Source organism: Eublepharis macularius, chromosome 4 (assembly GCF_028583425.1).
Source record: "Eublepharis macularius isolate TG4126 chromosome 4, MPM_Emac_v1.0, whole genome shotgun sequence".
Taxonomy (NCBI): Eukaryota; Metazoa; Chordata; class Lepidosauria; order Squamata; family Eublepharidae; genus Eublepharis; species Eublepharis macularius.
The window spans coordinates 173,358,287-173,385,262 of NC_072793.1; the positions used below are offsets into that span (position 1 = coordinate 173,358,287).

At 44.6% G+C, this 26,976-nt stretch overlaps 2 protein-coding genes and 1 pseudogene across 2 annotated transcripts; all 3 read right to left on the bottom strand.

Moving 5' to 3' along the window:
* Positions 1-3,187: 3,187 nt before the first annotated feature.
* LOC129327857 (zinc finger protein 239-like) lies at positions 3,188-8,072 on the bottom strand. The gene is made up of 2 exons (XM_054976606.1): positions 8,040-8,072; positions 3,188-7,291 (listed from the first exon to the last, which is right to left on the bottom strand). The coding sequence occupies exons 1-2, from the start codon at positions 8,070-8,072 to the stop codon at positions 6,452-6,454; spliced, it is 873 nt and encodes a 290-aa protein (XP_054832581.1). The 3' UTR covers positions 3,188-6,451.
* On the bottom strand, positions 7,884-12,119 carry LOC129327099 (zinc finger protein 174-like). The gene is made up of 3 exons (XM_054975535.1): positions 12,089-12,119; positions 10,107-10,582; positions 7,884-8,846 (listed from the first exon to the last, which is right to left on the bottom strand). The coding sequence occupies exons 2-3, from the start codon at positions 10,518-10,520 to the stop codon at positions 8,250-8,252; spliced, it is 1,011 nt and encodes a 336-aa protein (XP_054831510.1). The 5' UTR covers positions 10,521-10,582; positions 12,089-12,119; the 3' UTR covers positions 7,884-8,249.
* A 4,615-nt stretch (positions 12,120-16,734) lies between these two features.
* On the bottom strand, positions 16,735-25,207 carry LOC129327055 (zinc finger protein 345-like; annotated as a pseudogene).
* Between the last annotated feature and the right edge of the window lie 1,769 nt (positions 25,208-26,976).

Here is a 26,976-nt window from a genome sequence, read left to right on the forward strand (position 1 = left end):
TCATGCACTGACAGATGAGTAGAGGTATTAAAACAGCTGCCCTGGGCCTGGAGTCCCTGTCTGGCTTCCCCGTTCCCTTGCAGGGAGCCTAGGTGCTGCCCCCACAATGCTAGCTCTCAGAACAGAAGCCAGCGGTGGGGGGGGGAGCAGCCTGAATCAGCCCCTCCTGGCACCTTGGCCCATGCCCTGTTCTGCCACACACTCCTGGGGACATGTCCCTGGGAGAGCAGCCGGTGACGGGGGACCGAGGTGCTTGCAGCCCCGCACTAGGCTGTTAGCCAGGGAGGGCACAGCTGTGGTTTGCGGTGCCCGGCAGCTGCCCCACTGTGCTCTGTAGATCAGCTGGCCAAGCACCCCGGAGACCCATTGCCTTGCAGAATCAGGTCCTACATAGCAGCAGCAGCAGATCAATCAAATGTAGCAGCAGAGCACCTCCTCGTGAGTCTGGTGAGTGTCATTTGGATGGCAACAGCATGTGCCTGGGCAGGGATCTCCTGGCAAATGCCCCCCCCCAATAGGACAGCAGACACTGCCAGGGTGCCACAGGCATGGCTGTGACCTGCACAGGTCTTCCTTTTGCTTCTGTGCAGGTGTTGATTCAGCAGGGGGTCCAGGGATCGTGCCCATTGCCGTCCCTGCCGCTCTGACCAGCCACCATTTCCAGCCTGGCTCCTGAAGCATCCTGCCTTGGGCAGCTGTTTAACCTGGGAGTCCACCTCATTCCTATGCGTGCTGTGCAAAATGCAGCCTGTCTTCCCATTGGCCCTGGGAGCAGCTTACAAAGGCATAGGTGCCATACTGGATGGAGGGATTTGCAGTTCAATAAAGTCTTTGGCGTGTTACAGCTTTGTCCCTGCCTGTTTGTGAGTGGAAGAGACTAGATCTGCTCCACCTCCTCTATCTGTGACCCCCATCCCTGTAGGGCTGCCCCTTCACCCTGATTCAGGCTCTGATTCAGGGATGCTCGTGCTGGGAGGCGGGTGGCAGCTGTGGTTGGTCCTTCTAGTGCCACTGGGCTTGTTTTGTTCAGCTGCCAAACAGAGCAGGGGTCCACTGGCACCTTGGAGGCTAGCCCCATGCTCAGAACCCTACCTCCTCCCCCATACAGTCTGCTGGTTGCTGTGTGCAGCCTGCCAGGGAATGGGCTGGTGGGTGGTGTGAGGAGGGGGGCATTTCTCTGGACCCCACATTCCCCGGCAGCACTGCTTGCCTCTGATAAGCCATGTAGCTCATCAGTGCAGGGGCAAGGAATCCATGGCAGATGCGAGGGAGCTGCCGCCGTGGGTGCGGCAGAAGGGGGATTGTGGCACGATGTCCTGGCCTGAATGATGGATCTCTGATGGTGACATGTCAGCTAGACCATCATTGGAAAAAGAGCAAAAAATCAGAGCGTCAAGGCTTTTGCCTACCCTCCATGTAGTGACCAAGCCAGGAGCCCTCGCCATGCTATCCGTGTGCCATGCCAACCTGCATGATATTCTCTGCCTAGGACCATGTAGCTTCAGGGGCTGTCAGGACTGCAGTGGGATGCCTCGTGCCAGCAGGCATGCCCTCATGGATCCTCCCCTTTTGGCCCAGTGGTTAGGAGGCTGCACTGTATCTGATTGCACAAACGCAGTTTTCCCTCTGTCCCAAAGTGATGTCAAAGAAAGTATCACCAGATATGTGGCACCACCTGTGATGGATAACAACCTAACTGGAAGATATTTTGTTCTTCCAAGCATTTAACATCTCAGTTTCTCAGGTGGAAGAAGAGTCTCCTTCTACAGAAGTGAGCTGTGGCTCACGAAAGCTCCTACCCTACCACAAATTTTGTTATTCTTATAGGTGCTACTGGACTCTTGCTCTGTTCTACTGCTACTGCCAATCAACACCCTGAGACATTGCTGTAGATTTTCACTCTGGATTAACACCTGGTGGAATTGTCGTGTAAGTGAGGGCCAAGGGCTACTGTGAAGGTAGGGCCTTGAGTAAGGTAATATAAGGCTCTCCCAAGGAGGGACGGAGTTCTTCTCCCAGGAGATGGAAGGCAGAGCATTTCCCACCCAAGGAGACAGTCACAGACTTTGCAAAGGGAAGCAGCCAGCCCCTTTAGAGGTTCTTGTGCCCCTGTTCTTAAGGAATGTATCTCCAGTTAAATCTTTTGGCCCACTAATAGAGGGACCCAGTTTGAACCCCATTTGCCCTTGACTGCTCCAGGATTTTGAAACTGAAATAGTTCAAGCTTTTCTGTTCCTTGGCTCAATCATCAACCAAAACGGAGACTGCAACCAAGAAATCAGAAGATTGAGACTTGGAGGAGCAGCTGTGAGGGAGCGAGAAAAGAACCTTAAAGATAAAAATGTCTCTCTGGGAACCAAGACCAAGATGATCCAAACGATGGTACTCCCCATTACTAAATATGGATGTGAAAGTTGGTCAATGACGGAAACCGACAGGAAGAAAATTGATTCATTTGAAATGTGGAGCTGGAGGAGAGTTTTGCAGATACCATGGATAGCCAAAAAGACAAGTGGGTACTAGATCAAATCAAGCCTGAATTCTCCCTAAAGGCTAAACTGACAAAACTGAGGCTATCATACTTTGGTCACAGCATAAGAAGACATGATTCTCTAGAAAAGTCAATAATACTAGGAAAAGTGGAAGGTAGTAGGAAAAGAGGAAGACCCAAATGAGAGTGGGACCACAAGTGACGCCTGACACAGGTTGGACACTAGTCAGCTTCCCTCAAGTTTTGATGGGAAATGTAGGCATCCTGGTCTTGCAGCTTGGCTCTCTGACTGCTGTCCAATGGACTTTTCAACTGTCACTTGTCCAACATTCCGCCAAGCTGCCTACATTTCCCATCAAAATTTGAGGGAAGCTGGCAAGTGTCCATCCTGTGTCAGGCGTCACTTGTGGTCCCGCTCTGAGATGGCTTGACTCAAGAAACGAAGCCATGTCCTCCAGTTTGCAAGATCTGAGCAAGTCTGTTAATGATAGGAAGTTCTGGAGATCTTTCATTCATAGGGTCGCCGTACATCAGAGGTGACTTGACAGCACATCACACACACACATAGTACACAAGTAATACTATGAAATAATTTTTGCTTCTGTTTTATCCTTTATTACAATGCATCTTGAATATGGACTACATCAAAAGAAGAGTATTCAATTCCTTAGCTTGCAAACTGAAGTCCATGGATTCCTTTATGGGCAGGGTCTTCACACCTCAATCTCAATCATAAACCTGGCAATGCCCACCAGTAGAGGGCTGGTGTTTGGAAGGGGGAGGGAGAATGGGGCTACTGATAGCCCACCCTAGTTTGAACCCTTTAGGCCAGTCTTGTAGCAGCCGAGAAGACCCTTGACTGCTTCGGGTGGTTGAGAGCAGTTGGGGAAGGAGGGAATGTGTGGAGGCCGGAGAGTTGTGTATTGTTCTGGGTGTCTGTAGTCAGGCCTGATTCAGATACAGGAATGCACCTAAGAAACCCTAGCCATCTAATTAGCTATCCTATTTATTATAGGTCTGGTACACAAGTAATATTATTAGACAATCATTGCTTCCATTTTATCCTTTGCCATATGATGATATGCATCTTTTAAAATGTCTCACTCAAAAGAAAATTATTCAGACCATTACTGATAAAGGAGAGCAATGGCAAGATTGCATAAAAATATCTTATCCAAGCAGGTCACAAGAAAGGACTCTGTTCGAAGAAGCTCCCAATCAATTCAGCTTCCCATATAGGTTTCAAAGTCATCTCCTAAGAACAGCTAACTGTCCCACTTGATAGGGGCTCACATTCTTGATAATGTCAGACTCCAAAACGTAATATCCTATCTTCACATCTAAGAGACCCAGGTTTGATTCACTTATCTGCAAAAAAACTTGCTGACTGATGTTGGGCAGTTCACACCCTCTCATCCTGATGTACCTCACAGGGTGGTTGTGATGATGAAACGGAAGACCGGAGAACATTGTAAGTGTCTCTGTAATGACTTTGGAAGGTTTATTCTCCTGCCATGGAAGGTTGATTCTCCTCTGGCGGAGAATCACGTTGAGCTGCTATTCTTTGTAAGACTACATTATTCAGGAAACCCTGCGGGACCCGACACATGAAAAACGTGTGTCCGCCGTTTCGTGTAGTGTGACACCCCTCTATGACATGCGTTAATGGGGTTAGACAACTGACTCCCATTTCATAATAAACTATATTGCAATGATTTTAGCTGAGAATTGAACCTACCTTAATTAATACCAGTTCAATAGGTGTATAATAAGGGGCAGATTTAGCAAAAAGACATTAGATGCAGAGCGAACATTTCTATGGCTCTGCCTTTTGACTGTTAACAGGATGCATGGTTGCTCACACTACACATTTTCCTATGGTTTCTCTCCTGTGAGAATTCCTTGACGTTTTAAGATGCATGTTTTACCACACTGATAGCACTTATATGGTTTCTCCCCTGTGTGGAATTGTCAATGCACAGCAAGCTGTAAACTCAAAGCAAAGATTTTCCCAGATTTTCATCTGGGAAAATCTTCAGTAACCAACACACCCACCTTGAAACATATGGGTGTTTATATAATAATATAGCCTAATATATATATATATGATGTAATATTATCTAACCACTATATAAAATCTTAGAAAATTGTCTGGAGCCTTAAACAATTACTCCTTCTATTACCAAATTATATACTTTTTTTTTTTATTTGAACCTTCAGTTAAAACAGTCTTACACATTTTACATCAATTTATTTAAACATAAAGTAACCTCCCTAAAACCTTTTAACAAGAGTGTTCATTTAGAGTACTTAATCTTATATTTTTTTACCTTCATCATTCTTTATCTTAGTGTAGATGCATTTTTCTTTTTATCATTTCATCCAAAGCATATCCACAAATTATTATTATTCTTACCCTGTTCCACGCTATATCAATTCTACCACTTTTCCCTATCAAAAAGATAAAATTCCTTCAATTAATTTTCAAAATCTTTCTAAATCCCATCTTTATCATATTCCATAAGTATATATCTAGCCATTTTCAAGACCTCAGATTCAGATATCATTTATCATCATTCCAGCAAAATGAACGTTTACAAAGCTGAATGTCTTGACTATACTCTTTTCTTTTTTCCCCATATGCTTTCAGTTTGATTTTCAGTTTTTTCCTTTGATAGATGGATTTTGAAGTTGATTTCTTCAGATCTTTAAACAAGTATTGGTTGACATAGCTTGCACTGGCTTGAGATTGAAGTGTGTGGCGTAGCAGAGTGTCTTCTAACTTGTCTTCCTTTACATCTTCCAAATGCACCTCTATCTTCTTCATATTTTTTCTTTTTCCGGGCCCCTTGTGTAGTCTTTGCTTATTTGTTGATCTTTCTACCTTCCATTCTTTTGCATATTTCCATTCAACTTTTTGTTGACAAGCTGTTACTTTATATCTTTGTGTACCAGTCCCATTTCAAATCTGGTACCTCTTGGATTTCAACAGGCTGGGATTGCTTGCCATTCATTATAACCTTCAGCTCTACAATTCCCATTTTCAATTTTTCAACTTGGTTCATAACTTGATCCAATGTGTTGTTTACTTGATTCATAACTAATTGTATAGTTTGCTGTAAAGAATCCTGTAGCTCAGTTCTATTTATTTGTAACAACTTCATTGTCACCCTTTCTCCAGTAGATATCAGTAGACGACCATAAATCCAGTCTGGTAGGTTTATTATCGGTCCGGGTCAGCTCTGCGTAGTCAGTTCTTGTTTAGAGACTTGTTATCTAGTCCCAAGGTAAGAGGAAGGTGGGGGCGCCAGGGCTCTCACCAGAGAGAAAGGATTTTCCTTTTTTTCTACTGTTTTCTTCTAAAGCAATCTTTAAAACTTCATTTTCCTTGCATTCATATCTCCAATACATCTAAGACATTGATTCCATCACCCGTCCGGCACCCACTTGCACATTCAGTATGTGGCACGAATAACAGCTGAGGCAGGAACAGAGAAGATCATAAGACCATAAATCATAACAGGCACCAGCAATTTTCAATTAGTTGTTGTGTTAACAATCCCCTTATCAAGTTAATTTCTGTATTTAAATCTTATCCATGATCCTTCTAGGTAGAAATATTTTCTAGTTAACTATGTTGAGATCCCAGTGTCTTCTTTTTCCCGATCAGTAATTTTAAGTTGTCTACTAATTAAGCCATAAAGTCAATTTCCCAAACAGTTCAAGACTAAATAACGAAACTCACACATTCCAGAGAGAAGGTTGTCAGTAGCAATTGAAGCAGAAAGTCCTTGCTGAAAGAGATAGTGTGACTTGCCGGAGGCTAAACAGCTAATCGCCATGATGGCTCTGCTTCCGTCTTGAGCTGAAGGATTTGTTTCGGAGAGATTATCCTCGTCTGCATCCAAGGACTTCTCTCCAAAAAGCACCCAAGCTTCAGGGGTCTTCTCCAAAGTCCCCCTAGGAGTCCAAAAGCCTCTGGACCCCCACAGATGGGGCAGAATCAACTGTGTCTTGCAGAGGTCTCCCCAGACACAACTGACTCTCACTGCTGCTGTTCCAGAAGTCACTGTATGGTTTCTCTTCTTCATGGATGTGTCGATGGTAAGTAAGCTGTGTCCTCTGAGTAAAGCTCTTTCCACACTCCAAACATTTATATGGTTTCTCCCCTGTGTGAATTCTTTGATGAATAGTAAGTTTTCCTCTCTCACGGAAGCTCTTTCCACACTCCAAGCATGTATATGGTTTCTCCCCTGTATGGATTTGTTGATGGACAGTAAGCTGTATCTTCTGAGCAAAGCTCTTTCCACACTCTAAACATTTATATGGTTTCTCCCCTGTATGGAAACGTTGATGGGCAGTAAGGTTGGCACTCTGAGTAAATCTCTTTCCACACTCCAAACATATATAAGGTTTCTCCCCTGTGTGGATTCGACGATGGATAGTAACTTCTTTACTTCGAGCAAAGCTCTTACCACACTCCAAACATTTATGAGGTTTCCACCCTGTATGAATGTTTTTGTGTTCCAAAAGATGTTCCTTCCGAACAAAAGCCTTTCCACACTCCAAACACTGATATGGTTTCTCCCCTGTGTGGATTCTCCAGTGTCTATCAAACAGTGATTTATATCTGAACGTTTTCCCACACACAGGACAACTGATTTTTCTTCGGTCTGGGGGGAAGTCCTGGGATTCAACACCCTGAGAAGTAGAGAATTCACTCCCCCTCTTCCACTCTGTTCCAATGTGTCTTCTTTGCTGTGTCCCTTCCAAAGGGAGCTCTTGTAGTCCTCCCTTGAGCTTTTATGCGGAATCAAGGCAAGAAGGCCATTTATTGCTCTTCGTGATGACAGGACAGAAATCACTTAAAGAGGAGTCAAACCCTGCCATGTATTATTCAGCGGTTGCTTTTTCATGTACGGTAGTTTTGTCAGAGATAAGATGATGCAGTGGAACCTCTGTGGTTAGAGACAGCATCTCTCTGAAGGCTGCTTGCCAGCAGGACAGTCCCAGAGAAAGACTCTGGCACTGTTTCTCTGCTTGCGAACCTTCCAGGGACTTTAGTTGGCTGTGGGAAATGGGAGGCTGGTCTAGAGGGACTTCTGGCAGATCTCTTACCTCACAAATGCTGTTTTGTGCAGCTTGAAAGAAGGGCAGGATAAGAAATCACAGAAACCAACCAATAAAAGGTAGGCCTGTTGCCCCCTGGCAGATCACCTGCCTGGCATTGCACAATATCCAAAGTCCAATGCCCTTTCTCCAAAGCTCCACTAGTAATCAGAAGAGCTGTTACTGGTCTAGATGGACCAACTGGGGCAGCTTTAAGAGGTGGAGGTTCTTAAATTTAAGGACTTAAATGACTCCCCACCCCCCGACCCCAGCCTTTTCAGGGTAGGAAAAGATGGTGATGGATCCTGAAAACCATAAACTCCTACTTACCACACAAAAATTATTTTTAACGCTTATAAATCTGACTTCACTAGTTCACATTTTTTATCCCACTCTTGCTGAAGGCGACTCAAAACAGCACTTTTCTCCAGCCTAGCACCTTCCTGACAGGACCTGCTCCTTCGAATTTCATAGCAGCCGGGCACAAAGGAATTCAGCAGGCAAAGCTCTTCTTGACAGAGACTGAAACCTCACCTGCTAAAATCCTATTTTCTTGGGTTTTGTTCTTCAGGACTCTGCCACCTTGTTTTTCTACACACGAGCCTATGCATGCAATGGTGTAAGTATAATGAAGTAGAATGGCCCTAAATCACCGCTTCGGCCCCCTCCCTCCCACAGCTATGCTCTTCCTGTCCAGTGGCAGATGGTGAGGTCCTTGGGCCACGGAAACATCTTCCAGGACGTGGTACAACGCTAATGCTAAAAGAATGCGAGTTTCCTCAGCTGCTCTGAAAGGCCCTTGAGAAGGTCCCGTTGACGTCCCATAAACTGTTACGGAGGCCAATCCTTCTGCCTTCCCTGCTTTCAATGGATTTTTATCTACACTCAAGATTTTGTGCCTCTGAAGAATAAAGGGCCTGCTCAGTCCTCCATGGTGAGTTTGGGAGGAGAGGAAGGAGGTATTCCTTTTGGCTGACTTGGGAAGTCCACTACATACACCAAGCCCCTTCCTTGCCTGTGTGTGGAGCTGCTCCACTGCCCTACTGAAAGTCTCTGTTGAAAGAGTCCTACTAGAGTCCTTTTTAAGCATCTGTGACTCAAGAGGAAAGAGAACCTTACCCAGAGAGGCCACATTCTGACGGTTGTCCTCCATGACCTCCTTGTGAAGGCGTCTTTGGTCCGGATCCAGCAGGGCCCACTCCTCCTCCGTGAAGCGCACAGACACCTCCTCCAAGGTCACCAGACCCTGAAAAGAGAAAGAACTTCTAAAGGCAAACTTCTAAGGGGTCTATAATTAGATGTTTGCTTTCAGGATTCAAACCACTTTCATTTTCTGCCTAGTGAGCAGGACAGATAGCAGGAAGGGGAAAGAGAGAGCGAGAGAGAGATTCTTTCTGACTGGGGGAGGGACGGGGGAGGCACCCAGGGTCAGTTCCACACTTACCGAGTCCTGCTGCATGGAAGTGGCTTTTTCTCTGCTACACAATGATGTTAAACAAGATATCACTGGTCTCAAGGCACCACGTAAAAGAATGGGAAGATAACTGGAATGCATTCTGTCATCTACAAGTATTTAGCATTTCTGTTCATGGAGTGGGGAAAAAAAATTCTCCCTTTCTTGGTTCATGGTCAGAACAATCCTTGCATCCATTTCAGAACTTTTTTTTTGCTTCAAAAACTATAAAACAATGTCCTGTTTGTCCAATGGTACTGAATTCACGTGAAGAACTCTGAAATGCATGTAAAAGGCAGTCCTAAATCCTCTGACAGAACCTCAGTTCCCATCCTAAGTCAGACTTCCAATTACTGAAGTAGCAACTGTTACCCTCTTGATACCTTAGAGAGTGTTTAGGTCATATTTTCTCCTATATGTTCAAAAGATTTTCACAATATCATCATTGTTAATCCCTATCGGTTTCCTTCATCTTGGGCTGATTTTAAATCGATTCCAAGCAGAAATTTTTAAAATGAGAAGTGTTTTCTCCACAAAGGACTTGGGAAGCATAAAAGCAGCCTCCGTAGCCTCAAGGAGGACGTTGAGTGGGCAAGACGCCACTTTTGATGTTACCTGGAAAATGGTTGTTGTGGATTTTCTGGGCTGTATTGCTGTGGTCTTGGCATTGTAGTTCCTGACGTTTCGCCAGCAGCTGTGACTGGCATCTTCAGAGGTGTAGCACCGAAAGACAGAGATCTCTCAGTGTCACACTGTGAAACGTCAGGAACTACAATGTCAAGCCCGGAAAATCCACAACAACCATCGTTCTCTGGCCGTGAAAGCCTTCGACAATACATTTACCTGGAAAAGTTGTTCCATTATAACTCTCCTGCGCAATCCTCTCCTGCACCTAAAAGACAAGTGGGGATAAGGAAGGAAGACTGAGGAGAAAAGGAAGAGAAAACAGGTTGGGAGGAATTCTAAAACAGTAAGGGCAATCTGTGTGGATTTAGAGGGTGTCTTTGATAACATTCTGTGCCCCAGACACACTACCGGGTGAAGCCCCCTCACCTGCTGCTCCTGCTTCTTCTCCTCTGCCTGGCTCAGGAGGAAGCCTTCGGCCAGGGCCACCGCCTGGGAGCTGCTCTCCGGCCTGCATCCCCGGACCCAGTGCTCCATCTCCGGGGGCAGGACAGCCAGGAGCTGCTCCAGGAGCACCAGGTCCAGCATCTCCTTCTTGCTGTGCCTTTCTGGCTTCAGCCACTGGAGACACAGATGGTGGAGTTGGCTGCAAACCTCTCTGGGCCCTTTAGCCTCCTGGTAGCGGAAGTGCCTGAATTGCTGGCGCTGCGCATCTGAAGGGAAGTTGTCGTCTCCCAGGCTCCTCTGCACGGTTCCTTCCCACGGTCCCCTTCTGCTCGCAGCCTCGATGAAATCAGGGCCTTTTCTGGCTTTTGGATCAGCTGGGCCTGGCTGCCCCCTCATCTTCCTCCCCAAACAGCCTCCACCTGCAGCTGCAGACCTCCTTTCCCCTCTGTCAGATTCTTCTGCAAAAGCAAGCACTGGACCTATGACCTGCTGCAAAGCCAATACTGATTTTTTTCTTAGTCATAGATTTTGGACAAGAGCATCTGAAGAGGCGAGCTCTGACTCACAAAAGCTCATGCTGGAATTGTGGGTGTCAGTAAATAAGGAGCTGGGCGGAGCAAATGAAGAAGCTCTTCAACACAGCAAGCAGAAATGATCTATTGTGCTCAACAAATGTATTGCTAAACTATAAACTAGAGATCCCGGAAGCATTCGCCAACCAGAGAACACCAGCTGGGACCAGGAGGGGGGTGCCAATTTACAGATCTGAGATGGAAATGGTGAAAATGGAACAGTCAAACAATTACAAGCAACGACGTATCCAGCACACCAATAAACCTGCACAGTTCTACCTACCTGTGAGTTTCTGTCCATTGGAGTGAGATTTGAGAGGAAAATAGGCTAGCAGAAAGGAAAGGGCCTGAAAGAATCATACGTTACTTGATCCTGAGGAAAGGAATGTCCCATCCAGAGGGGAGGGAGGCTTTCAAGTGAGGTCCACTCCACAGCGGGAATGACTCCAGAGGAGGAAGACAGTCCAAGCCAGAGAGGTTCAGTGATTTGGCAAGGAATTCCAGGCACCTCCGGGGGATATTATTTTCACCCTGGCCACTGGCAGCCAAATCAGAGAGGCTTCTGGGAAGGGTATATATGAGGATCGCTGTGAGGGAATCTATTCTTTGTAGACCATGGCTTGGTTTTTAATCCTGGATTTTAATGAACAGCTTTTAATCTTTTTTAATTTTTACAATGTTTTGTTTTTTTTAAGCCACCTCAGGTAGGTTCCCTCGAGAGGCAGCATAAAAATTCTCTCAGTAAAGAAATAAATATATTTGTCATGCAAGAAAGCAAAGCCAGGCAGAGTTTTGTGGCTGATTTGAGAAACCCGAGCTGGACACGTGACTTTCTGGGAGCTAATTTGTTAAGAAAGGGTTGGATTGTCGCAGGAGTCCATGGTCCCAGGAAAGAGACCGATTTCCAGAAGCCAAAGATCTTTCGTTAGCAAAAGCAAGGGAAGCGTGCCAAGCTGCAGCAGAGGGGAAAGGGGAACCCTCCAAAAATCCATGTTTGCTCTTCCAGAAAAACAAGAAGAAACCTGTGGCCATGTGGGAGTATGCCTGCACCACATCAACAGCAGGCTTATGGTAGGGATTAGAACACACAACAAAAGAGAGGCCTTTTTGCGGGAGTTTGCAGAAAGCAGAGGAAAACAGCAGACGGTACATGCCGTGTTAAGGGAAGAACCCAGCCCAGCCTCCAGTGAAAGGGAGGCGCCAGAAAGAAGCAGAAAAGCTCATTTGAAAGGGAATCCTCGGGTTAATAATCTTATAACCTATAAACTGTGCGTGATAAACTTACGTTATACAGTTGATACTCAGTCCCCCACACCCCCAAATGCAGGACCCCTCTGGACCATTCCCCTTTCAAAAGCAGGGAGGTATTTTGCAAAGGAAATACTATTTTACCTGTTTAAAAATCCGCCAATGCCGCTGCCTCTCCACTTCACCCAATGGCTCTAAAAGGAAGTGACTGTGGCAAGTCAGGTGACTTTCTGTCTTCCGGCCTCTCTAGGAATGGAATCGGCTTCCCTTTAACCCTTGGATCGACTCCATGAAGCAGAAAGGATCCTCTCCGCAAGCAGAATCTGACCGAGTAATAGCAATCAGACTTCAGGGGGAAGGGTTGTTAACATAGCCATCATTCAAGTTGATGCCTCAACTACAGAGGCTGAGGAGGAAAAAGTTGAAAACTTTTACACAAGTGTCCAAGAAGAAATTAATCATACACCTAAACAAGATATGCAAGACCAGAGGTGACTGGAATGCAAAAGTAGGAGACAAAGCAGAATCAAACATGGTTGGAAATTTTGGACTAGGATCATGAAATGAAGCAGGAGAGCGACTCATAGAACTTTGTGAAGCCAACAACTAGTTCATTGCTAAGAAGTTCAAATTTATTCAAGTTTAACAGCCCGTAGGCTGTTAATTCCTAAACTATGAAAATTAGGAGTTAAAAATCACAGAAAAACAAGTTTGCCACGTCCACAATGTAGCTTAATCTTGAAGAGTCAGGGAGGGCTGAGGAGTACTTCAGTAGCCCTTTCCTAAGAAATTTCTCTCTGGCTGTTGCATACGTTGGGCAGCAGAAAAAGTATGGGACAATGAATCAATCGCTGCCAAAGGACGGTCACTAAAGCGCTGAGGTGTCTTAAGGAAGCAGCCCTTCATCTGGACTGTTAGCAGCGCATTGCAACGTGTGATCGTGTATGACCGCCTCCATTTTGAAATGCCAGCCTATTAAGATAGTGTGGTGGATCAAACATAATTCCCTGATGGAGCCAGGAACATCTCCGTGCAGCATCTTTTTGGAGGCAACCCCAGTCCTGTTTAAGCTGCTTGCTTCTTCATACCCTGGTCTTCCTCGGTGGTCTTCCACCCAAATGACTAAAACCAGGGCACACCCTTCTTAGCTTCCAAGATCTGACGAGATCAGCCTAACCCGGACCATCAAAGCTAGGGAAGATGCATGATATATAAAACACATATGAAAAAGTTCAGATACAAACTCATCAGAAAGATGTACAGAAGCTTATATGAGTTATGTAAACAGGCAGCACATAAGCATTAGCAAAGAAAACATGAGTCTAGTTATAAAAAAGTCCCCAGTAGAGGACACACCCTATGGAGTGGGAAGATGTACCCACAAACCACTAAGCATTTTAAATACTTTTGAAACAAAAGAGGACTAGAAGATGTCTAGGAAGACACTGGTGGAAATCGCACACTGAATCTGATAGAGGGTGCTATGGAGCCCATTGGAAGACCTGTGAAGTGGCAGAGACAATGGCAAAGAAACGTTGTTTGCAAACATTGCATCACCTGCTTCACAACCATCCCGATAGTGGAAGGTATTTCAACACCTTCTGACTCCTAAATCTAAACCTTTCCCAGCTCAGAAATCGTCATTTAGATGTGACACCCTTGCAAATTTTTTTGCTGACAAAATAGCACAAACATGCCAACCTGGATGCTAACAGGTGAGAAAGAAGAAATACTTAATGGACCATGTGCTGTCAAGTCACCTCTGACTTATGGTGATCCTATGAATAAAAGACCTCCAAAACATCCTGTCATTAACAGACTTGCTCAGATCCTGCAAACTGGAGGACGTGGCTTCTTTTGTTGAGTCAAGCCATCTTGTTTTAGGTCTTCCTTTTTTCCTACTGCCTTTCAGTTTTCCTAACATTATTGACTTTTCCAGAAAATCTTCTCTTCTCATGATGTGACCAAACTCTGATAGTCTCAGTTTTGTCATTTTAGCTTCTAGGGAGAATTCAGGCTTGATTTCATCTGATACCCACATATTTGTCTTTTTGGCCATCCGAGGTATCTGCAAAACTCACCTCCAGCACCACATTTCAAATGGATCAATTTTTTTCCTGTTGGCTTTATTCATCGTCCAACTTTAATATCCATGCCAAGAAAACATTGTGATGCGATGTCCCCCCCCATGAGTCAGTAATGACTATGTGCTTGCACAGGGGACTATCTTTACCTTTATAGTAATGGGGAATAGCATAGTTTGGATTATGTTGATCTTGGTTCCCAGAGAGACAACTTTATCTTTCACGATCTTTTTAAGCTTTTCCAGCTTATGGACCATATTGACCTAATTACAATGATGGATCCTGGCATCTGTGAAGTTCACCTCTTGTGCAATGGATCCTTGCCCATCTTGGCTGCTAAAACGATGTGCACACCACATAAATGAATCCACGGTGTGCATAAGAAATTAGTCACTAACTCACTTGTCTAGGTAGTGAAATCGTTCACTACCTTCCCTTGGCTACTCAAAGAGGTGGTCCTCTTTCCCCTACTTTAAAAAAACCCTAAACAAAAATGATGTGGCCAGTTATTCCCCAGTCTCTAATCTGTGCTTTCTAGGTAAAGTGACTGAGAGAGCAGTAGCAGACTCTCGGTCTTCCTGGGTCTGCAGTGTACACTAGACAATAATAATGCCCTCTCATCGGTACTGGGAAGCAAACCTTTTCTTGATCACAGACAACACCTCAACATTAAATAACTCCTCAATCACAACAACACACTTCCCAACACAAACACAGACTCTGGGACCAGGGCCCACAATGAACCAAGAGGCCAACTCTGCCCCCGGACAAACAGATCCGTCCCTTTGCAAAAGAATGGACAGACATAAACCTGATATTACTGACCTCGGAATAGCAGTTCTCAAGCAGAGAAACTTCAAAGGAAAATTACTGTGCGAGATTGCTGAAACTGAGTTTATTTGCAAGTTTGAAACAATGGATTTTTCTCACATGACAGATGTTAATAGTCTGGACTTTGCGCCCCTGCTCTGTCAATATAATTATAACATGTTCCATAGCCAGCTTCCTTTCACTCTAATTTACAGTACCCTTCCCACCCTCTGCCTGGATTTTAAGGACTCCTTCCCTTTTCCACTCCTTGTATCCACTCCGACTCTGGAAAGTTCATACATTGGAAATCTAGTGGGTCTTTAAGGTAGTGCTGGACTTAAGAAGGTGCTGGTGGCTTTACGTGATGACCTCCATCTGAAAGTAGAGAAAGGTGATGCTTCTTTGTTGCCCCTCCTGGATCTGTCCTCAGCCGTTGATACAGTAAACCATGACATTCTATTGAGGCATTTAGATGCAGAAGGATTATCAGGGGAAGTGCGCCTTGGACTGGTTTAAATTGCTGCTCATGGTTGTTGTTGGAGACCAGCTATCCTCAGTGTAGAAATAATCTTGTGGGGTTCCACAAGGCACAGTCTTTTTCCTCTCATTATTTCACCGCTATATAAAGCCTTTAGGAGAAATAATTTGTAACTACAGAACTGGACGCCATCAAAAGTAAACAAATTGAAACTGGACCCAGGCAACAGGGAGGAGATCCTGGTTGTGGAAAGCCGGAGATCACGAAGGACATTGTACTCCCCACTTTCAATGTGGTTCAACTGACCCTTGCTGTAAAGTAGTGGGTTCAGATGCTACAGTAATTTCAGCATAGCTCTTGTATTAGCAGGAACACCACTGAAATACATGCTGCAGCTATATATACACACAGCCCACCATCAAAACACACACCCTCAATTCAATTCAACCAATGGCAAACACCCAGTATTTTGAATCCCCATTCGTTAATCATTAGCCTGTAGGAGTATCCTGATTGGCCAGCTCAAAAAGCCCAGCCAATCTGAGTGTGGCTGCAAGGTGCCTAACAAAGGATCTTTGCTTGAAGATCCCAGTACACTACACCTGCAGCATTCATTAAGAGCCTAGATGTTATACTGGATCCAGTATGGCTGCTAGAGAAGCCATTTAATGGAGCTGCAAAGAACTCCTCAAACTTCAAACAGTTTAATCCGAAAGGTGGCCCCCTGCCTTGGCATGGCTGATTTGGCCACCTGGATCCGTTCCATGGTAACATTGAGACTAGGCTGCTGTAATGCACTCCTCATAGGGCTCCCCTCTAAGTTATCTCAGAGACTCCAGTTGGTGCAGAACACCTCTGATTATTATTTGGAGCTAGGTAGAGCATGGTTATTACTCGCATTTTGCAGTCATTCAATTGGCTACTCATCAGTTACCGGACTCAGTTCAAGATATTTGCTATAACATGATCTTCATATGGTTTCATAGTCTTGGCCTCTCATATCTATGGGGCCACCTCTGTGATCGATTGCTCAAGAGAGCCTAAACAGCCTGGGCCATTTCCAGATGGCTTACCTTCACCAGGGATGTCGCGCCTTGTTGCAGGGAAAATGCGAAATATCGCATTTCCTCGCACGAGTTTTGGGTGACGTCGCGCAAAACTCGCACGTGGAAATGCGATATTTCACATTTTCCCTGCAACGAGGCGCGATGTACCAGGTGAAGGTAAGCCCTCTGGAAACGGCCCAGGTTGCAATGTGTCTTCCTTATTCCAATACCTGAAATGCTGAGGAGCAAGAAAAATTTGCCAGAAGAACCTTTCCTGGGTTCGAAGGTGGTCTCACTAACAAATAAACACCACTGCTGTAAAAATCTAGAAACTTTTATTGAATAACAGAAAGAATAAAGTTGTTAGCCAGTGTAATCTCAGCAGACCCTATAGCATTAAAATAACAAAGCTAGCTGGCTAAATAATACTTTCAGTACCTGGATTTTCTAATCGACATAAAGTCATTGGACTGTTACTCCTCTGCTTCGTGCCCCTCTCCAAGGTTATTCAGTTCTAGACCTCTAGACTCCCGTTGTACCATGTCTAATTATGGAACCAGGCCAGCCGTTTTTTTGTGCAAACACATCTGGTATAATTTTCTTGATGAAATCCAGGAACAGTTCTATATTTCTAGCTATATTCTTAACAATACAGTCACAGCTAACATACCTCACAGGGTAGGTGTGGTGCAATGGGAGACCACAACAAAGTGAGCCTCTTTTCTGTCGACTTTGGGGAGAAAGGAAACACATTTTGGATCCCTGTTGAAGAGGAAGACAGGTAGGGTTTCTCCTGTGTGGATGAACTGAGGGACAGAAAAAGTTCCATTCCCAAGAAAGCCATTTCCACACTCCAAATATATAGATGATTTCTCTTCTTCCTGGATTCTCTCATGGTAGCTAAGCTCTGTGTTATGGTTGAAGGTCTTTCCACATGTCAAATATCTATATGGTTTCTTCCCTTGTGGATACGTTGATGGACAGTAAGGTATGCGCTTCGAGCAAAACTCTTGCCACACTCCAAGCATTTAAATGGTTTCTCCCCTGTGTGAATCTGTCGATGACGAGCAAGTCCTCCAATCAAAGCAAAGTTCCTGCCACACTCCAAGCATTTATATGGTTTCTCTCCTGTGTGAATCTGTCGATGACGAGCAAGTCCTCCAATCACAGCAAAGCTCCTGCCACACTCCAAGCATTTATATGGTTTCTCCCCTGTGTGGGTTCGTCGATGGGTAGTAAGATCTGTACTCCGAGCAAAACTCTTCTCACACTCAGAACACTTGTATGGTTTTTCCCCTGTGTGGATTCTTCGATGGATGGTAAAGTCTCTACTCCAAGCAAAGCTCTTTTCACAAACAGAACATTTATATGGTTTCTCCCCCGTGTGGGTTCGTTGATGGGTATTAAGATCTGTATTCCAAGAAAAACTCTTTCCACACTCCAAGCATTTATATGGTTTCTCTCCTGTGTGGATTCGACAATGGACAGTAAGCTGTTTACTCTGAGCAAAGCTCTTACCACAATCCAAGCATTTGTGAGGTTTCCACCCTGTATGAATGCTTCTGTGTTCCAAAAGGTGGTCCTTTCGAACAAAGGCCTTTCCACACTCCAAACATTGATATGGTTTCTCTCCTGTGTGAATTCTTTGATGCATGGTAAGCTTTGTCTTCTGAGCAAAGCTCTTTCCACATACCAAACACTTATATGGTTTCTCCCCTGTGTGGATTCGTTGATGGATAGTAGCTTTTGAACTCTCAACAAAGCTCTTTCCACACTCAGAACATTTGTATGGTTTCTCTCCTGTGTGAATTCTTTGATGGACAGTAAGCTGTATCTTCTGAGTGAATCTCTTTCCACACTCCAAACATGGGTATGGTTTCTCCCCTGTGTGGATTCGATGATGGACAGTAACATCGTTACTCCGAGCAAAGCTCTTACCACACTCTAAGCATTTATGAGGTTTCTGTCCGGTATGAACATGTTGGTGTTCCAAAAGGTGTCCCTTCCGAAGAAAGGCCTTTCCACACTCCAAACATTGATATGGTCTCTCCCCTGTGTGGATTCGACGATGGACAGTAAAGTCTTTACGCCGAGCAAAGCTCTTACCACACTCTAAGCATTTATGAGGTTTCTGTCCTGTATGAATGTTTTTATGCTCCAAAAGGTGTCCCCTCCGAATATAGGCCTTTCCACACTCCAAACACTGATATGGTCTCTCCCTTGTGTGGATTCTCCAGTGTGTATCAAACTCTGATTTATATCTGAATGTTTTTCTACACACAGGACAACTGATCTGTCCTTGGTCTGGGGGGAAGTCCTGGGATTCAGCACCCTGAGAAGCAGAGGATTCACTCCCCCTCTTTTGGTCTGTTCCAGTGCGTCTTCTTTGCTGTTTCCCTTCCAGTGGAAGCTCTTGTGGTCCTCCCTTGAGCTTTTCCTGGGGACCATCAGGCTCTGGAATAAAGAGAAAAGGTTCATAAGACCTTAAAGCAAAAGCGGAATCAAGGCAAGAAGGCCATTTATTGCTGTTCGTGATGATAGGACAGAAATCACTTAAAGAGGAGTCAAGCCCTGCCATGTATTATTCAGTGGTTGCTTTTTCATGTATGGTAATTTTGTCAGAGATAAGATGATGCAGTGGAACCTCCATGTTTAGAGGCAGCATCTCTCTGAAGGCTGCTTGCCAGCAGGACAGTCCCAGAGAAAGACTCTGGCACTGTTTCTCTGCTTGCGAACCTTCCAGGGACTTTAGTTGGCTGTGGGAAATGGGAGGCTGGTCTAGAGGGACTTCTGGCAGATCTCTCACCTCACAAATGCTGTTTTGTGCAGCTTGAAAGAAGGGCAGGATAAGAGGCAAGAAATCACAGGAACCAACCAATAAAGGCCAGCCCTGTTGCTTCCAAACACATCACCTGCCTTGCACTGCATCACATCCAAGGTCGAATGCCCTCTCTCGCCAAAGCTCCACTGGTAATCAGAAGAGATGTTACTAGTCTAGATGGACCAACTGGAGCAGCTTCAAGGGGTGGTGGTTCTTAAATTTAAGGACCTAAAGGACTCCTGGTTTGATTGCATGAAGTACTAAACGTCTCTCTCGCTTAAATGTAGGGAAACACAATGTTAGCCAGGATGCATAGTTTAAAAAGACAAGAGCCAGCGGAGATCATTCCTCAGAGGGTTTATTTATTTTATTTTTGTCTCCGCGAAGCCGAGGTGAAATTAAAAGAGACTTCAGGGAGGAAAAGATGAAATTAACAAACCCTTTGAGGAGTGATCTCCGCTAGCACTACCCTCGTGTAGAGAGGTGAAATCAGTTTAAAGGACATATCTCTTAAAACACATGCTTTGGGTGTCAGACTGTGGCTTGCTAAAAGTTGCAACCCAGCCCACCTCTTGCAATAAGACAAAAGTCCATTGATTTCAAAAGGCTTTACTGAAGATAGTCAACCAATAGAGTACACATTCTAAGATACATTGATCTTAGCTGAACTGTAGAATTGTTACGAATGCCAAGCAAAGGATTAGGTACAGAATAAGCAAGCAGTTCCCCTCAGGCCTCATCCTCCCCCACAGTTCTCAAAACAAACGGCCCAAGGGTGAGAAAAGGAAAGTTTCTCAAGGGCGGCAGGAAGGCGGAGGTACGTAGACGATAACAATCCCTCTCTCTCTGCCAGGCTCCCAGCAGCAGTCTTCCCACCTGCAAGAAGCACACTTGATATACTGACAAAGTTAAAATGGAGTCTCTTTGGCTTAAACACAATCAGAACCTGGCACTGGGCGTGTCCAGTCCTCTGGTCTTTCTGGAAGGATGTTATCACTCATGTTAATGTTGTATTAGAATATTCATTAATTTTTGAGGACATTTATATACTTTTTAACTATTTTCCTGTCTCCACGTCTTGGAGCCTAACCAGTGGTAAACAAAAATGGATATACTGTGTCCGTGCTGTAGCTAAAAGACTCTTATTACAGCATTAGAGAGAGAAATAAACACCTGCCATAGTTCAATCCATGTAATCCATAATTCTGTTCAATGGATTGGGGATCTGACAGCTTCATTAATATTTCAGCTCATGACATAGAGACAACTGCTGATGGACTTATTTGGAAACTTTTTATGTGTAGATCTACTACAGTTGTCTTACTATTTCTATGAAGTTTCATTATTATTTTGTTATTTTATAAATGGGGCTTGAGAACTTGAGGGTTACCATCTGCCATACTGTTTCCTCCCGCTATAAAAGTCGGACTCTCAAGTCCTGCTCTTGGGTCCCTTACATAGGGGGATAGACAATCACTAGAGTTGGGGCCTTTTCAGTGCTGGCTCCTCATCTGGGAAATGCCTCCCCCCTTGAACCTTGCCCTGAGTCTACCTTTCAACCTATCAACCACAAGGCCAAAATACTTCTTTTCAATCAAATTTCTGTCTTCAATTTTTAGCTGTTCTGAGCTCTGCTTCTCTTCTTTCTACTGTTCTCTGGACATTTTTGAGACTAAACAGTGATTTGTTTATGCTGTTTCCTCTCGAGAAATTTCTGTTTTCTGGTGGGAAAAGGTTAGCCAAAGTGGTCCTTATCCGCACACACCATTAAAGGTTTGCATCACACAAGAAAGTACATTCCAGCTGGTCTCACTCTTTTTTGTCTGTTTCAGAAAAATGGATTTCTGTTTTATTGCAGCATGGAAATAGAAAGAGGTTTGGGAATGAGAAATCCTGTCAAGGCCCAAAGTGGAGAACAGGGGAGCAAAGGCACCTCTCCCTCTGAAGAGATCACCCCCCCCCCCCCCGCACCCAGCCCTCTCAGGATGGGAAAAGATGGTGATGGATCCTGAAAACCACGAACTCCTACTTACAACACGAAAATTCTTTTTAACGCTTATAAATCTGACTTCACTAGTTGACATTTTGTATCCCACCCTTGCTTGAGGGGATTCAAAACAGCACTTTTCTCCAGCCTAGCACCTTCCTGATAGGACCTGCTCCTTCGATTTTCATAGCAGGTGGGCACAAAGGAATTCAGCAGGCAAAGCTCTTCTTGACATTAACTGAAACCTCCCGTGCTAAAATCCTGTTTTCTTGGTTTGTTCTTCAGGACTCTGCCACCTTGTTTTTCTACAAATGTGCACCACGCCTAAGCACACACTGCTGTAAGTATTAATGTAGTAGAATGAATAATGTAGTTAGAATGACCCTAAATCACCCCTTTGGGCCCCTCCCTCTCACATTTATCCTCCTCATGTCCAATAGCAGATTGTAATTTCCTTAGGCCAAGGAAATGTCTTCTTGGACACTGAGGGCCTAATACTAGTACTACTACTAGTACTAATACTAACACTAACAGAATGCTAGTTTCCTCAGCTGAAAGGCCCTTGAGAAGGTCCAGTCAACATCTCATAAGCTGTTATGGAGGCCAATCCTTCTAGCTTCCCTGAATTCAATGGACTTTTATCTGAACTCAAGATTTTGGGCCTCTGAAGAACAAAGAGCCTGCTCAGTCCCCCATGGTAAATTTGGGAGGGAAGGGAGGAGGTATTCCTTTTAGCTGACTTAAGGAGTTCACTACATACACCAAACCCCTTCCTTGCCTGTGTTTGGATCTGCTCCACTGCCCTACTGAAAGCCTCTGTTGAAAGAGTCCTACTAGAGTACTTCATTAGCATCTGTGACTCAAGAGGAAAGAGAACCTTACCCAGAGAGGCCACATTCTGACGGTTGTCCTCCATGACCTCCTTGTGAAGGCGTCTTTGGTCCGGATCCAGCAGGGCCCACTCCTCCTCCGTGAAGTGCACAGACACCTCCTCAAAGGTCACCAGGCCCTGAAAAGAGAAAGAACTGGTAAGGACAAATTTCTAAGGGATCTGCAATAAGATGTTTGCATTCATGATTCAAACCGCTTTCATTTTCTGCCTAGTGATCAGGACAGATAGCAGGAAGGGGAAAGAGGCAAAAAGAGAACAAGAGAGAGATTCTTTCTGACCTGGGGTAGGTGGGGGTGTAGGGAGGCACCCAGGGTCGGGATCCTCAGTTCCACACTTACCGAGTCCTGCTGCATGGAAGCGGAGTTTTCTCTGCCACAAAGTGATGCCAAAGAAGATATCACTGGTTTCAAGGCACCACCTGAAATAATGGGAAGATAACTGGAATGCATTCTGTCCTCTGCAAGTATTTAGCATTTCAGAACAACCCTTGCATCCATGTTTTGGAAATTTTTTTCACTTCAAATAATGTTCCAATCTTCCTACACATCATATATAAAACAATGGCCTGTTTGTCCAGTGGTACTGAGTTCACATGAACAACTCAGTACTGCAAAGAACAGGCAGTTCGAAATCCTCTGACAAAATCTCTGCTCCCATCCCAGAATTTCTTCGCACATCATCAAAAATGTCAGACTTGTGATTAGCGAAGCACCCTAGAGAGTGTTTATGTCATATTTTCTCCTGTATGTTTGATAGATTCCAACAATATCATCATTGTTAATCCCTATCCGTTTTTCTCATCTTGGGCTGATTTTAAATTGATTTCAGGTGTTCCCCTCCCGAACTAGAAATTTTAAAAATTCACTGCAGAAACAGAAATTTTTAAAATAACACTGCAGAAACTGCAGTGAAGCATTTTTCCCACAAAGGACTTGGGAGGCATAAAAGCAGCCACTGTGGCCTCAAGGAGGACCTCCAGTGGGCACAACACCCCTTTTGAAGTTACCTGGAAAAGTTGTTCCATTGTAACACTCCCGTGCGATCCTTTCCTGCACCTGAAACAGAAGTGGGGATACCAGAAAGTGGAAACTGAGGAGAAAAGGAAGAGAAAACAGGCTGGGAGGAATTCTCAAACAGTTATGGCACTCCAAGAGGATTTTGAGGGCATCTTTATGCCCCAGATCTTACTTGGTGAAACCCTCTCACCTGCTGCTCCTGCTTCTCACCCTCTGCCTGGCTCAGGAGGAAGCCTTCGGCCAGGGCCACCGCCTGGGAGCTGCTCTCCGGCCCGCATTCCCGGACCCAGCTCTCCATCTCCGGGGGCAGGACGGCCAGGAGCTGCTCCAGGAGCACCAGGTCCAGGATCTCCTTCTTGCTGTGCCTTTCCGGCTTCAGCCACTGACGGCAAAGATGGTGGAGGCGGCCGCAGACCTCTCTGGGCCCCTCGGCCTCCTGGTAGCGGAAGTGCCTGAATTGCTGGCGCTGTGCATCTGAACAGAAGTTGTCGTCTCCCAGGCTCCTCTGCACGGTTCCTTCCCACGGTCCCCTTCCGCTCGCAGCCTCAATGAAATCAGGGCCTTTTCTTGCTTTTGGATCACCTGGGTCTGGCTGCCCCCTCATCTTCCTCTCCAAACAGCCTCCACGTGCAGCAGCAGACCTCCTTTCCCCTCCGTCAGATTCTTCTTAAAAAGGAAGCGCTGGACCTATGACCTGTGGAAAAGCCAACACCGATTTTTTTTTCTTAGTCATAGATTTTTGGCAAGTGCAACTGAAGAGGTGAGCTCTGACTCACAAAAGCTCATGCTGGAATTGTGGGTGTCAGTAAATAAGGAGCTGGACGGAGCAAATGAAGAAGCTCTTCAACACAGCAAGCAGAAATGATCTATTGTGCTCAACAAATGTATTGCTAAACTATAGAGATCCGGGAAGCATTCACCAACCAGAGAACACCACCTGGGACCAGGAGGGGGGTGCCATTTTACAGATCTGAGATGGAAATGGCAAAAATGGAACAGTCAAACAATTACAAGCAACCAAGTATGTAACACACCAATAAACCTTCATAGCTCTACCTACCTCTGAGTTTCTGTCCCTTGGATTGAGATCTGAGAGGAAAACAGGCTAGCAGAACAAAGGGAAGGGCCAGAGAAAGTCATTCCACACTTGATCCTGAGGAACCTCCCATCCAGAGGGAAGGGAGATTTTCAAGTGAGGTCCACTCCATAGCGGCAGTGACTCCAGAGGAGGAAGAAGGTCCAAGACATAAGGGTTCAGTGAATTCCAGGAACCTCAGGTTGATATTATTTTCACCCAGGCCACAGGCAGCCAAATCAGAGAGGCTTCTGGGACGGGTAAATATGGGGATCCCTTTGGGAGAATCTGTTTGTTGGAGACCATGGCTCGGTTTTTAATGTTGCATTTTAACAGAGCTTTGAATCCTTTTTTAAAAATAATGTTTTGCTTTTTAAAGCTGCCTCAAGTAGGTTTCCTGGAAAGGCAGCATAACAATGCTCTCAATAAAGAAATAAATACCTTTGTTGTGCAAGAAAGCCAGGCAGAGTTTTGTGGCTGATTTGAGAAATCTGAGTTGGACACATGACTTTCTGGGAGCTAATTCGTTAAGAAAGGATCAGATTGGCGCAGGAGTCCATGGTCCCAGGAAAGAGACCGATTTCCAGAAGCCAAAGATCTTTCATTAGCAAAAGCAAGGGAAGCGTGCCAAGCTGCAGCAGAGGGGCGAGGGGAAGCCTCCAAAATCTAAGTTTGCTCTGCCAGTAGGCTTACGCCAGGCTTATGGAAAGAATTAGAACACACAACAAAAGAGAGGCCTTTTTGCGGGAGTTTGCAGAAAGCAGAGGAAAATAGAAGGTACGTGCCCTGTTAAGGGAAGAACTCAGCCCAGCCTCCAGTGAAAGGGAGGCATCAGAAAGAAGCAGAAAGGCTCATTAAGAAAGGGAATCCTCAGCTTAATAATCTTATAACCTATAAACTGCACTTGATAAACTTATATGTTATATAGTTGATACTCAGTCCCTCCCTCCCGCCACCCCTCTGGATCATTCCCCTTTCAAAAGCAGGGAGGTATTTTGCAAAGGAAATACTATTTTACCTGTTTAAAAATCCGCCAATGCTGCTGCCTCTCCACTTCACCCAATGGCTCTAAAAGGAAGTGACTGTGGCAAGTCAGGTGACTTTCCATCTTCCGGCCTCTCTAGGAATGGAATCGGCTTCCCTTTAACCCTTGGATCGACTCCATGAAGCAGAAAGGATCCTCTCTGCAGACAGAATCTGATGGAGTAATATCAATCAGACCTCAGGGCAACCCTTTTAACATAACCATCATTCAAGTTGATGCCTCCACGACAGAGGCTGAGGAGGAAAAAGTTGAAAACTTTTACACAAGTGTCCAAGAAGAAATTGATCATACACCTGAACAAGATATGCTGATGATCAGAGGTGACTGGAATGCAAATGGAGGAGACAAAGCAGAATCAAACATGGTTGGAAATTTTGGACTAGGATCATGAAATGAAGCAGGAGAGCGACTCATAGAACTTTGTGAAGCCAACAACCAGTTCATTGCTAACAAGTTCAAATTTATTCAAGTTTACCAGCCCACAGGCTGTCAATTCTTAAACTATGAAAATTAGGAATTAAAAATCACAGAAAAACAAGTTTGCCACGTCCACAATGTAGCTTAATCTTGAAGTGTCAGGGATGGCGGAGTACTTCAGTAGCCCTTTCCTAAGAAATCTCTCTCTGGCTGTTGCATACTTTGGACAGTAGAAAAAAGTATGGGACAACAAATCTACCACTGCCAAAGGACAGTCACAAAAGCTCTGGTCTGAAGGTGTCTTAAGGAAATGGCGCTTTATTTGGGCTGCGGCAACGCATTGCAACGTGTGACCATGTACAACCGCCTCAATTTTGAAAGTGCCAGCGTATTAAGATAATGAGGTAGATCAAACTGGGTAGAATCCATGATTCTCAGATGGAGCAGGGAACATCTTCGTGCAGCATCTTTTTGGAGGGAATTCCAGTCCTGTTTAAGCTGCTTGCTTCTGCATAGCAACTGCAGTCTTCCTTGAAGTGGGAGACAGGATTTTTCTCACATTACAGATGCTAATTTTCTGCACTTTGCACCCCTGCTTTACAATCTAATTATAACATGTTCCATAGCTTACTTCCTGACACTCTAATTTACAATACTCCATGCTAGGTTATATTGTATGGAATAGTATACAACAAATACTATATTGATAGTATATTTGATAGAGAATATGCATAAAAGAACTAGAACATGCTTAGAGTAAGAGATATTATGATCTATGTGTTGCAGATAAATATAGGTTATGTTATATTACAATGCATGCTATGTTATATTGCATGGTATAGTATACAGCAAATACTATATTGCTAGTATACTTGACAGAGTATCTGTATAAAAGAATTAGAATATGCTTAGAGTAAGAGATATTATGATCTATGGGTTGCAGAAAAATATAAGTGAAATAGTATTAAGCAACAAAAGGGGGTAAGGGTTGGAAAGCTGTTGGAAGTCAATAGGGAGCAGGGAGGAAAAGGGTGGGGAACAGAACTAATTAGATATGAAGGGAATGTATGTATCAAATTTGGAAATTCAAACTCAACAATAAAATTTAAAAAAAAATTACAATACTCCTCCCACTCTATGCTAATAGTCTGGATTTTGCACCCCTGCTCTGTCAATATAATTATAACATGTTCCATAGCCAGCTTCCTTTCACTCTAATTTACAATACCCTTCCTACCCTCTGCCTGGATTTTAAGGACTCCTTCCCTTTTCCGTTTCTTGTATCTGCTCTGCTCTGACTCTGAAAAGTTCATACATTGGAAATCTAGTGGGTCTTTAAGGTACTACTGGACTTGAGAAGG

What these genes read in the sequence shown, in the direction of transcription:
- LOC129327857 (XM_054976606.1), bottom strand. Translation starts at nt 8,072, where the DNA reads ATGAAATTCGAAGGAGCAGGTCCTGTCAGGAAG. An exon ending in GAGCAGGTCCTGTCAGGAAG is followed by an intron (nt 7,292 to 8,039) that starts GTGCTAGGCTGG and finishes TCCGCATAAAAG; the next exon opens with CTCAAGGGAGGACTACAAGA.
- LOC129327099 (XM_054975535.1), bottom strand. Translation starts at nt 10,520, where the DNA reads ATGAGGGGGCAGCCAGGCCCAGCTGATCCAAAAGCCAGAAAAGGCCCT. An exon ending in AGAAGAAGCAGGAGCAGCAG is followed by an intron (nt 8,847 to 10,106) that starts GTGAGGGGGCTT and finishes TTCTCTTTTCAG; the next exon opens with GGTCTGGTGACCTTGGAGGA.